This window comes from Ixodes scapularis, unplaced genomic scaffold (assembly GCF_016920785.2).
Source record: "Ixodes scapularis isolate PalLabHiFi unplaced genomic scaffold, ASM1692078v2 PGA_scaffold1__304_contigs__length_218370807, whole genome shotgun sequence".
Lineage (NCBI taxonomy): Eukaryota > Metazoa > Arthropoda > Arachnida > Ixodida > Ixodidae > Ixodes > Ixodes scapularis.
This window is the reverse complement of record NW_024609846.1, coordinates 12,472,100-12,485,088: the sequence shown is the minus strand read 5'-3', so window position 1 is coordinate 12,485,088 and position 12,989 is coordinate 12,472,100. Positions and strand designations below refer to the sequence as shown.

Sequence of the window (12,989 nt, the reverse complement as noted above, 5' to 3'; positions counted from 1 at the left end):
TTCAGTCAGTGTTCAACGTAATAAATGAAAAAAGTGGCCTTAGCTCGCATCATCATTCACCAATGAAAACAAAAAAAAAAAGACAAAACCAACCTTCAAGCCAAGAACAGACCACAGCACAGGCACGTTTGGGTCTGTTGACTCATCAGCTGCCTAAATGAGGACTAACTGAGGGAAATTATGAAAACAAAAAATGACCTATTAAAGTACAGTTTTCAAAGCATAAATAGTAGCAATATTCCCTTCCGGGAGGCAACAAAGCTCCCCTTTGTGCCCCTCCGGGAAAAATGGGTATCCAATGTTCGACCTCGGGGACGGGCTATACGCTTGCGGCTTGGTTGGGTGCTGTCGACACCGGGTTGCTCCTACAAGTCACTCGAAACAGGGACAACGAACCGACTAGAGCTCGGTTGTAGTTGGCTTCCAAGAAGGCGAGTTTGTTTCAGCTCTATATTGTCACGATTAAAGATGTCAAGAGAACGAACAGGGAACTGAAAATAAAAGGCTTAATCGGCGAATTTGGGAAAAATACAATTAGGAACGGGCGTCGCGGCAGCAGAAAAGCGGGCGGCGATTTGGCGGCGTAACAGCAAACGAGAGCGAGACTGACTCGACAAAATCCCGCACTGCTCCTTATCTAGTGTGCGTGAACATCTCGAAAATTCGGCAAAGGAGCTTCGAGTGTCGCGCGGTCGGGGCAAGAATGAACAGGGACTTTCGAGAACAAGAAAGCAGGAATGAACGATAAAAGTTACGTGCGGATCAAGAGTAAACGCGAATCTTCTAAAAGCCCGTGACCGAGCGTTGCTTTCTCGGCCCTGCGAGCAGAAATATTCTGAATTTACTGAAGCTAGTAACGATTTCTGCTTTCCAAGACCGCCGTCTTACCGGAAACAATGGAGGGTGAGGCCTGGAACCGTAAAACGTTCGGCAGGTGTTTTGGCTGCTTTCACAATGATGTCTGCCTGCCGGAGGGTTCCACCCTAGTAGTATAGTAGTATTAGCAGTATACGATAACACGTAACGTAAGGAGTGAAGAAAGCAACGCCGTGATTTTTTTGTTTTTGTTTTCGAGGGCATACGTGGGAGCGTGCGACAGCCAGCCACTCAGCTGGTGACAAGAGCTCTACCTTCTGTTCGTCTTCCTGCGTTCTTTTGCGAGCCAAGAAGCAAGTTGAATAATTTCCCAACAATATTTCGATAAAATTTCGCGAGCCTCATTTTTTGTATCGTGAAGAATGGCCCGCGGACGAAGCGGCCACACCTGATGCGTGCCGGGATGCAGAAATAGCATATTGCCGCGCGCGCATTTGACCGAAGGCAACCTTAACCAAGTGGCAGCGCGCTCGTGGCCTAACGGTTATCGCGCTTGCATTCCACTCAAAAAGCCAAGTCCCGATGCCTGGCCGCGGGTACACATTTTTGTTGACTTTGTAATGTAATGTTCTGGTAAATTCGAGAAACGCGTTGCTGATTCGAGGTTAGAATGTTCTACGCGCCGAACGTTCCAGGCCGAATGTTTCAGAAACCCGCGCCGGTACAAAAGGTACTCCGCGTGGCGAGCCGAAGTCAGTCTCGTCCCAGCGCTCGATCCTGCTGTTTCGCCGACATCGACGCCTGCGACGCTAGTCTTTCTCTAATTTGTTTTGGGCACAAGTTCGCCCCATGAAACGTTCAGTTACTTCAGTTATTCGAAGCCTCATCATTTGTCATTCGTGACATTTTGGTGGAGGTGCGGGGGAGTCATCGTCACGGTATTCTTTTTTGGCGTCTGCGTCAGGAATCCAAATCCCGGGAGTAGGCCTTTGGTGCGGCGGCTTGCTCGGGCGTCGATGTCTTCTGCGAAAGGTGGCCTTCCGAGGCTGAGCAGCTCACTTGGCCGGGGTGTCTTCCGAGGGGTACGCTTCACGGGCATGCGTTACCCACCACCTCCACCAAAATGTCACGAATGACAAATGATGAGGCTCCGAATAACTGGAGAAAGTAAAGTTTAATGAGGCGAACTTGTGCCCAAAAACAAGATAGAGAAAAACTAAAAAATGGAGAAAGGATGTATCATGGCTCCATAGTGTGGTTCCGACTAGGCCGGGCGCTAATTCCAGCCTGAGACTAAATTATAACCCCCCGGGCCAAGCCGTGGAGTTGCCTTTACGACAATAACGGGTGCACGACTACGGCTCCGACGCCCGATCGGGTGTCGTAGTAGTTGTCGATAAAACGAGCGGCGATGAAATGTTGTCGATGAAAAATCGTCAATGAAAAGTTGTTGAAGAAACGATACGGACCAAGCATTGGCAACTCACGGCGCTCCAATCATATTTGAGAAATGCCGACTTACCTTCGGATCTCAAAAGTTCAAGGCCGAGCGTCGTCGTCTCGTGGACACTCGAAGGTACTAATCGACTCAGGCTTGAAACTCAAATCCGTTATATGCCGCACCGGCAGTGCATCAAAAGGCCCCCAAAATTCCCTGCGCCGTGCGGGTCACGTGAGGCCTGAGCGATGCATTGTGGGAACTTTCGGTAGGATCTATTACGCCATGGATTTTAAACAACTAAATTTTTCAACATTCCCGTTGTTACCTCTCTTTTATCTCGATTCCCCATAAGTTATGCTTATATGCGGTGCTATTGAAGGCCCAGGCGCGAGAACAACCGGGTCTAAATCATGCCTCTATTAAACGCTGCACAATATTTTAGAGAAGGAGCCTAACAGGGCTTCTCGCCACTTTATTCCCGCTAAAAAAGCAGTCACATCGCAAAAATGCATAAACTCTTCCTTGCGAACTCACGCCGAGATGGGTGCGCTGCATGGCTAAGAAAGTCTGCACTGATGTTCCTCCTATCGAAAGACCAGTGCTTGGCTTGCGCAGTTCCGTGGGTAGATGCGCCTGTTTATGTGCAGCGCATTGGTGTATATAATCAGAATGAGAATTTGAAATAAAAGTGTAAGTTTATAAACATCTCTTTCTTTATCGCTCCGCGCAGGGTGTTCTTCCGTCGACCAACTTCGGCCCGAGATGGTTGTTCACCAACGGTACTACTCCGATCTCTTGAAAAGAAACCAAAGACAGTCGTGACGGTGGCTATAGAAGGAGTGACAACTTCAGGCTTCAAGTCGGTTACCTCAGATCAAGAATCAACTCGAAATGGGTACACTGCCTCCCTTCTCGTTTCCCTTATTTTCGGAGTCAATGCCGCCAGATACGCACTCCAGGAACAAGTTAAGGATGTGAATTTTACATGCAACCCCGCCGGAAATGAACTTATTAAAATGTAGCCCAGAATCATATTGTAACGGACTCATCCGTCGAAAAATGAGTCCGACTTGAAGTTTACATTTTGGTGAACATCCCGCGGGCGGAATGTTCTTCAGGTACTGGACATGAGCAATGCTCCTAGGCTACCGGCCTACTTCCCTCCCGGGTCAAGGCTGCCTCTCGCCAACGGACAAGTATTTTTTTTCCTAACTTTGGACCGTGGGAACAATGCGGCATGGCCGGTGCCCATGTCCAGCACTTGTTGGGCCTCAAGACCAAAGTGAGCCAAGACCCTATCCGCTGTGACGACCGTCTTTGGGGAGAACCGCACCATGATCCGGCCCGTCGCATCCCGCCAACGTCACTCCTTTTTTTACGTTACGAATTCCTCCCTGTTTAGCTGAAAGGTCCAAATCTCAGCACCAGCACATTGACTCATACCAAAAGTTTCACACATACACAATCGTCAACGAACCAAACGCAAATGTCACATTATGAGCGCTAGAAAACTATCAGTCGACACATACAGTTCAAAATAATGCTCATCTACAGATAAAAACTGTATACCATGCCAACTACCTATACTTACAGATCCAAAAACAAAATATTTAAGCTCAAAATCGTTAGGTTATTTACATTCAAAATATACCGTAATTATAATAAATACGGAGAGCTAACTCTGAGATTTAATATGAAACCTCAGATGGGTCACAAGACAGAAATTTTCAGATCTTGTCAGATATCGTCAGACACAGCTTGACATTTTGTTTTCTCCAAAAGTATAGTTTCGGTTTGTGTATTAGGTATGTGAACCTTGTATGGTGTGTGTCGGTGGTGTTGTTGTCTACATAAACATATCTTGACATATTAAAAGTTTTGTTCGATTGCAGCCGTTTGCTCGTGACTTCGGCCCAGGTCGCTAGGTCGCTGCACCACATTAGCGACGTGGATGGGTAGTTTCCCTATGAGGCGTTACTTCACCGGTAGCCGCTCCGCACGTGACTACGCTACCATGAAACGTAACGCGTTACCGGTAACGCCGTTACTTGTAACGTGTTACGGCCAACTGGCCCCGGCTGAAGATGGTGGCGTCCGCTGCATTATCGCCGATGGCGAGCACCAGCGAAGCACTTACTATTGCGGAAGATTGGGTGAGGTATCGAGAAAGTAACACAGCAGCAGACATTTTCGGAAGAGGCATCATCTGGGGCGAGAGCTGCCGCGAAAACTATCACAACACGTCGCGGAAGCTTGGCGAAAGCCAAGACTCGGCGAGCGCGGCCATTGTGATGTCGGTGCCGATAAGACTTTCCTTATGACTCTCTTGCTTGAATTCGTGTGAAACGTTCGGATCATCGGGGGGAGCGTTGAAAAAACAAAACACATTAGTCGTTAGTTGTTTATACAGCCGGAGTTTTGTCTGCCAGAACATGGCGACATTGTTACCCACTGTAGATAATCCATTTAGCCAGTGCAGTACGACTGCTAGCCTAGGGTCTTAAACGTGCACCACACAGTAGTGATACACGATCACACGCTGGTACGATGCTCATCCAGATTGAAACGGGCAGGGGCGGAGATTGCATGAACCCAGGATCCCTGAGTTCTGCAGCGCTTTCGTTCCACTTGCTCCGAGCTGGTGTGCTCTAGCCCACTCGGCCACCGATCCCCGGGGAAGCGTTGAGGTAGGTACTTCAGATAATAATAATAATAATAATAATAATAATAATAATAATAATAATAATAATAATAATAATAATAATAATAATATTTATTAGGCAGGAATTCAGAAACACAGTACAAATACGGGTCTGTCCAAGCCACAATGGGCTTGTGGGACAGGACCCGGCAAGTCGGACGACGAAAACAAATCAAATGGCTAGTAAAAAGATGAAGAAATAAACAATGGGTAACATTTCGTCAACACAGGGGGCACAAAGTACTAGAAGCAAATTTTGGGTAATCGCGCTAATTTTGGGTAATAATGATAATAATAATAATAATAATAATAATATTAATAGGAGTTTATTTTCCAACAAAGTACAGGTTGGAGGGCGGCTTGGAAAAAAAGCTGTTAGCACAGCTTGACTGGTCCCAAGCCCCAAGGGAAAGAACATCGACGTCGGAGAAGAGCCCGAAGTCATCGAGTCAGCCATGAAAACGGCGCTGTCTTTCCAACGAAGGCTTGCCCCGCCGAAGAGGTATCTTCGACACGTTCAAGAAAAGTTTGGAAGCTGGCTGGAACTCGACTCAAACCATACTTCAAGCCACCGGCAAACCTCAGAGTGATCGAGGACAGCCGAGCTGAAGACGAGTACACCCTAAATTTTCTAACGTAGTCCGCCTTCCTTAAAGGAGCGGTGCAACGATATTCAGTTGGAATGTTTTTCACTTTACACGAGCTTACTGGCACTAGTGAGACTCAAGGATACTCGCACGCAACGCCACTGCCCAAGAAACGCCTTGGTTGCGGTGTAATTTCAAGGACAAAAGTGATCATTTTCATTCAATCTCTCCTTGGCAAAATTTGATGACGTAACGTGGGGATCGCAGTACGCCCATATGACGATATTTGAATGCGGTTCATAGACTGGACCCGAGCATTGCGTGGACACTCGATTTGGGCTCGTGATAATTACTAGCTCGAGAAGCATTCGGGTAGTGGCCCGTGTCCAATCGCTGCAACGTCGGCAATAGCCGAACCATAAACATGTCTGGAACTCAACGCGTGTCCTGTGCTTTGCCAACCCCGGCGCGTGGCTATGATCAACATTGGCGGCATATAATCGGCTCCAGATCACGTGGCCGCTTGTTCTGGCTGCGAGTTGAGGGGGTGAACGCTGCTCGTTTTTCTATATTTTTTTCCGGGACTTCTATTGCGTGGGGTGAAAAACGAACGCGTGTTTCATAGGTCATTAACGTCAGGGATCCGTTCTAAGTGGTATATTCGCAATGTACAAAAATTGTTGCTTCGCTCCTTTAAAGGGCCCATGAAACAAATTATGAACTAACATAAATGTTTTTAGATTGGGATTTTACTAATAGCATATCGTTTAGTGGGCCAAAAGAAAGAAGAAAGAACGTCAAAAGCCTGACTTTCGGTACGAAAATTTGAAGACACAGCGGACTATTTCGTACCTCCTTGCCTTCCAAGGCTCTCTGCCTTTTCACTGCGATACATCCGCGGTGCCCAAAGCGCGTTATCCGGCCTAAACACACGCCACACGACACCGGACCTCACTCGTTCTTTTCACACCTAAGCTGACAGTGCGGCGGAAGCTATGCGCTTGCAGGACCAATCAGCCGCCTCTTTTTCATCACCTGACCTTATTCCCTTCGCGTGGGTATGCGTGAGGGAACGTGATCACGTAACAAAAGTGTAGCTGGCCCAAGGAGCACGTAGTTTCCACAGCACTAGCAGCTTAGTGGTGAACGGGGTGGGAAAAGCAACTTTTGTCCGAGTTTTGAGCGACAGGCTATTTATTCTTCTAGGAGGAGGATGGCGGTGGTCCCGGGTACACAAACGAGGGTCTTCCTTTCCGTCCTTCCCGTCTTCTTGAACTGTTTGGTACAATGCGCCATTTGTGAGTTGAGGAGGAAAGCTAAAAAGGAAAAAGTTGAAAAATCGTTTTATGACCCCTTTAACACCTAATAACCATAAATGTAGGAGGTTTAGGGTCTAAAAAGAAACAATATCAGTTGTTGTGCCTTCTTAAACAGCAGAAAGTCGACATTGCTGCGCTGCAAGACACAATGTTACCAACAGGTGAAAGCGTTGCAAAGGCGTTGGAGCCCTTTTTGAAGGAATACGAGATCTGAGTTAGTCAAGCCACTGGTGTTTCCGCTGGTTCTTTCTTCTTTTTCCCAAACAACTTGATATGACATACGTTTCAGTGCTTATTGACCCGGAAGGGCAGCTTATTTCCGGTGACCTTACATTTAGGCAGATGAATTTTCGCTTTATTTGCGTATACGCCCCTAATTCTCCAAAAGCTAGAGCCTCTTTCTCCGAACTTCTAAGACCACTTTTTAAACACAAGTAGAACATGAGTTACCATGGGCGATTTTAACTGTGTTTGTAGTGCAGACGATAGATCAGCATCACAAACGAGCTATGACGGAACTGCCGCTGGTCTTCAGAGTATGCTTCAAGACCATAACCTTGTTGATATGGCTTGCAGGAGATCTGAACCGATACGCTCCACATATTACCAAGGAATCACACACGCACGTTTAGATCGGATTTATATCTCAGGAGATGTAATTGATTCTACGAGCAAGTACTGTGTTAAACCGGTGTTATTCTCTGTTCACTGTCTGGTTTCAGTCAACAAAGTCACCGAGGTGATGACCCCCAAGGGGAGTTCCGGAAACTTAATTTAAAACTTCTAAGTTATGATACATTAAAAAAACAAAAATAAGCTCGGGTTTGTCTGATGCGACCCAGAACACTCGCATGCACATTTTCGCTCAATGGGACAGTTTCAAACAAGAAGCGAAACATTTAACAACCGAGCGCTCTGCACTTCTATCATATTTTAACAAGCAAGAACAGCGTGGCATTTTAAAAACTTTCGCAAAGTTCCATTAACTTGAATGTGGAAAGCCTGGTACACATAGTGACGATATTAATGTATTGCGGGCTCTACTTAAAAAACACGAACCCGAAAGGTATACTGAGGAGCTTTAATTCGTTCACGGAAGAAACGCTTCCTGTTGGGCGAACAGCCTATAAAACGATCTCTGGAGGACGAAAGGCGTTACGCACTTTCCGAAAAAATTGCATAAATTAACACCAATGCCTCGATACTCCCTAATTAATCAGAAATTGTAAAACATTTTCATGATTTCTACGCCAACATTTTTGGAAAAACGACAGTAACGAAAGAAAAGGCAGAAGTGGGACAACTTCTAGCGCTGTTGCCAACACTGGACGATAAGAATCGAAGGTTAATTTATAGGCCCATAACAATGAATAAAATAAAGGCCGCCATTAAATTTCTACTTAATGGCAAAGCACCTGGACTTGATGGTCGAATTGGGGAATTTTATAAAAAGTACCGGGACGTCCTATGTCCCGCCCTGTTGGCTGTATTCCAGGAAGCTTATAAGCAAGAAACTCTACCGCCTTCATTTTACTGTGGACAAATGGTATTATTACCAAAAACCGAAGGTCCTGAAATGCTCAAAAATATGAAAAGTTATAGACCTATATCTCTCTCTAACGTTTATTTAAAATGTTTACAAAGGTACTAAACGAAAGACTGCAGTCGGTAATCAAAAAGTTGATTGGTGAACACCAGACCTGCGGAATACGTGGCAGAACTATTGAAACAAACGTAACTGTGACTCGTTCAGTATTAGAGTGCGTATCATATAACAACGAACAAGCGGTATTTGTATAAATAGATCTTGCAGAACCTTTTTACCGGGTCAGTCATTTTAGTTGCACTTCTTAAGTATGTCAACGTGGGAACGACACTTTTAGATGGAATCTAACTTTGCTACATGAATTGTTCAAGACTGATAATCAATCATATAACATCTGATAAAATTCAAGCAAGATCCTCCGTTAGGCCAGGTTGTCCGCTATCAGCGCTTCTTTTTGGTTTCTACTTTGAGCCGTTAGGTTCAAGCATACTTAAAAGAGAAGGTATTCATGGATATTCGCACGTCGAGACATAAGTCCTTGCATACGAAGATGATATCCCATTGCTCTGTGGTGATAAAAAAGCTGTTGAAGACGCACTTTGACCTTACAGCACATCACTGTGCAGTCACGGGAGCTTGGGTAACTCCATCCAAATGCCACAGCTACTGGCATGGTTTCTGGGCCACAAAACCACCTATCTTTGCTAAAATAGCGTTAAATATGGACTCTTTTACATATCTCGAAGTAACACTCTCACAAATTCGCGGCAGTGCATTTTTCTGGACCTCCATTACAGCAACTCTAAAAAGAAAGACAGACGCGTGGAAAGGGAAAGAGTTGTCAATTTCCAAAGCACCCAGTTTCTGAAGTGTATTTCTTGCGTCGAAAGTTATATACATACTTCAGTGCTTCACTGTGCTAGAATGAACGTCAGAAATTCCACAGGATATTCGCGGCATTCATGTGGTGTTTGACACTGAAACCCATTAAAAGGGATAACCTTTTCCTGCCTCTTGAATTTGGTGGTCAGGGATTATGACACATATTGTTTCGCCAATTGGCGTCCCGATTCTTTTCTTTTTTTCAAAAATACCAATTACAATGTTATTAAATTGATATCGAACTACGTATTGCAAAAAGTTAAAAATAACTTGTCGTTTCAACGGGCAACACGTTTCAGGGGAAACCCTTTTTTTTAAAGAAGTAGGTGGTGTTTTTAATTTCCTCAAACATCGGTTTCTATTGGTATATTCGTTTAGTGCGTCGAGAAATGCATTGACGAGTATAATTATAGAAATCAGGTTCCCGCCACCAATATACCGTAACTGCATTACTCAAGAACTCGTCAACAATGTATTTAAACGAGTTAAGATGGGCTTACCTTATGATCCTCATCCAGCCAAGACGTTTTTCTTTAAATTACGCACATCCGCCTTAACCGTAAAAAATACCTAGATGAAAAATGAATGTTTCTACCTTGGACAGTAAACTGCCGACTATGTAACAGGCCGGGGACAATAAAGCATTGTCTCATAAATTGCACCGATGCATTTTTATTCTTAGACACGCTGTAACGCACACTTAAAAAAGACATGATTCTGAACGGTTAAGGCCCGACCACACTAGCGTCGTAAAGGCTTGCCGCGCGGCGCGCCGGCGCGGCGCGGCGCGCGGCAACCGCCGCCGCCGCCGCGGCGGCGCCGCCAGCGGCGCCACCGCAACAAGTGCGCCGCCGGCCGCCGCGGGCTGCCGGCCAAAACCAGGGACTCAAACCGAAAAATATAACGTTTCGGTTACGGTTACGGTTACCGCTTCCTGTTGATAACGGTTTCGTTTCGGTTTTTTACGGTTTTAATTTTTACGGTTTCGGTTACCGGTTACACGTTCATAAAAACCGGTTTTATTTCGGTTTTTCCAATAATTTGTCTAATTGAAATGCTAGACAGCCATTTTAGAAAAAACTGTTTAAAGTAGTCTCAGATATCCAATAACGTGAAATACAAGGAACCTAGAAACGTCTTAATACTTCTAATTGGTCAGAAGTTGCACACGTTCCTAGCTCTAACTCTTGTTCACTACATCTACTTACATTATTTAGTTTGATGCCCGAGCATACATGTTACTTCTAGTACTCGGGGATCATCGCGTTCTATATAATAAAAATTAAAATAAATACCGCTACTCTGTTGTTTGGCACCATTTATAAACAATTACCCTAAGAAAGTTCCCACTTGATGCTGGAAGAACCATTCGCACTTTCTCGTCGCTACAGTTGATTTCAACCTCATACATGCAGGCGAGTCTTCGCTTCACTGAAGGAAGGAACAGAACTACAGCCATCCACTAGTAAAATACTGCTAAGTGGAATGAAGTAATAAAATTGAGAGCTGGACTGGGCGGGCCGTGAGGCAAGAAGCCTTCGTGCAGCGAATGGAAAGTCCGCCGTAGTCGGGCGACCCGTGAAAACTACTTGCCTCACTAAACACTGCCCAGTCGACTTCAGGTGCCTGCTGGGTCGAGTGGACTGGCGGTGTAGGTCCCGTCGCTTTTGACTTGTAGGCAGTGCTACCCAGGTCCGACTGAGAGTCTTCGACGACGCTTTGTTTGTCTGTAGTGTGTTCCTTTGTGTTGGTGTGGTTTTCCTCCTTGCCATCGTACGTGTCGAAGGAGCCGTCATCGGTGTGGGGCTCTATGAATGTCGGTCCTGCTGGGCCACTCCAGGATTCGCTCGGTGGTGGTGGTTGTCGAGTCGGGATCCATTGGGTCGTTTTCTTCCATCCAAGACCAAGCTCGGGCACAATTGGCCGAGACGCCAGCCTCGCAAAGAGCATGGGCGGGAATGTCCTCGACAGGAAAAACGCACAGGAGCGTCGAGGAGACGACTGTGCCGTCGATGACGGTACTGGTGGGTTTCGAAGACTCAGCGTAGCTGCCGGACTCACGATTAGGGGGCCTCTTCGACTTGGTGTCTGGGCGGTAGCTGGTGTGCGCGGGAGCACGAGGCGTGTGGCGTCCGCGTCGAGGCTGGTTGGGTAGCTGGTCGGGGAGCTCTCTGAAAACCTCAGACTCGAATCCTCGACGTCTGGGATAGGACTGCCGTCCTACAGTTCCCTCTCGCGACGACGTGGAAGAGTTCCAGTCTATCGAAAATGAGGTGCTGGTGTTCGGGGAGCATGTCATCCCAGTAGAACCGATGGCGGGGGAGATGCCTGATCTCATGGACATCTCTCGTGGAGAAACTTATGGTGTCCTGGGCGAGGTCGCTCAGAATGTCGTAGGCATGACGGACCCTCGCTCCGGCATGGGTGGTGGGACTCTATCAGAGGTAGTTGGATTGCGCTGGTGGCTCTGGTAGAAATGATTCTCGTAGAAGCCATACCTCCGGCGGTGGCAGGGGGAGGCCTCCGGCGATGCTGGAAGCGATCTCTCGGCGCGTCTGTGGATGTTCGAGCTCACCCTGCCGACGTTCGAATAGCTCGCGTTCACAGTTTTGCGAGAGAGACTGTTGAGACTGCTGGCCGTGTGGGGCGAGATTGGCCAGGCCATCGACGATTGGAAGCAGGGCAGCTCCCAAGGTTCAGGCGAAGGAGGCAGAAATTGCATCCCATGTCTGTTGGACGAGGGTGGCGCGTTGGCGCGTTTGACGAGGAGGCATCCTTCTCCTTGGCTTTTCTTTTGTCATGTTGAGAAGCTGAGAGGCGTGGCAGTGCCGGCGACGGTAAAGCCCCTCTATCCTGGGAAAAGTGGCGCCGTTCATTGTTGTTAAATGCTCGAGGCACGTGCGACGCGCTACTTCTGGGAAATTCATGCCGTCTGAAATAGCTAAGTGTTGCGCTGTGCCGCCATGATCTTCTCAGAGCCTTTTGATCTTCCCAAGGGCTGCACGTTGCACGTGCCTTGTGCATCGACGAACATTGCGCTACTTTTGAAACATGAAGGGGCTTTAGGCGGCGGGTGCCACTCGGTTTGAAGAAGGGTCTCGGCGCGGGAAGGAAAAGAAAAAAACTCGGACACCCTTCTGACGTTTCCTCGCTCCTTCCACCACTCTCAGCCCGAGCATATATATACATATATTGTATATATAATACAAAACGCCAATGTCAAACCCCTGACTTTTTTTTTTCTTTCTGTGTTGTTTCAAAATCGTCACTCGCGACACGTTTCACACTAAATGAACAACATAAACATTATTAATGAACAGCAGGGCCCATTAAAGCCCCTTCATGTTTCAAAAGTAGCGCAAAGTGCGTCGATGCACGAGGCACGTGCAACGTGCATCCCTTGGGAAGGTCATGGCGGCACAGCGCAGCACTGAGCTAGATTTCAGACGCCATGTTCTTTCCAGAAGTGGCGCGCTGAACGTGTCTCGCGCGTTTCCACAACAATGAAGGCGCCACTTTTCCCAGGATACAGGGGCTTTAGGGCCCGTTTGCTCGAAGCGCTAACCGCGGCTAAAGTTAGCCGCAGTACCTAGGAGAGGGATTCTGAGATCATGTGACAGGGATCGGTAGGGATGCGGGAAAACATGGCGGTGCCCCGCAAAGTGAGCGCCGCTCGCTTCGGAACTAATATGTCGTT

General features: G+C 47.0%; 1 protein-coding gene across 1 annotated transcript in view; it reads left to right on the top strand.

The window, feature by feature from the left end:
- Nucleotides 1–4,216, top strand: part of LOC8025964 (hydroxyacid oxidase 1-like) — a 46,523-nt gene extending 42,307 nt beyond the window's left edge. Inside the window, exon 8 of the mRNA XM_040208999.1 lies at nucleotides 4,150–4,216. Coding sequence (XP_040064933.1) covers nucleotides 4,150–4,216 — 67 coding nt within the window. The remainder of the gene's footprint in view (nucleotides 1–4,149) is intronic.
- The last annotated feature ends 8,773 nt before the right edge of the window (nucleotides 4,217–12,989 follow it).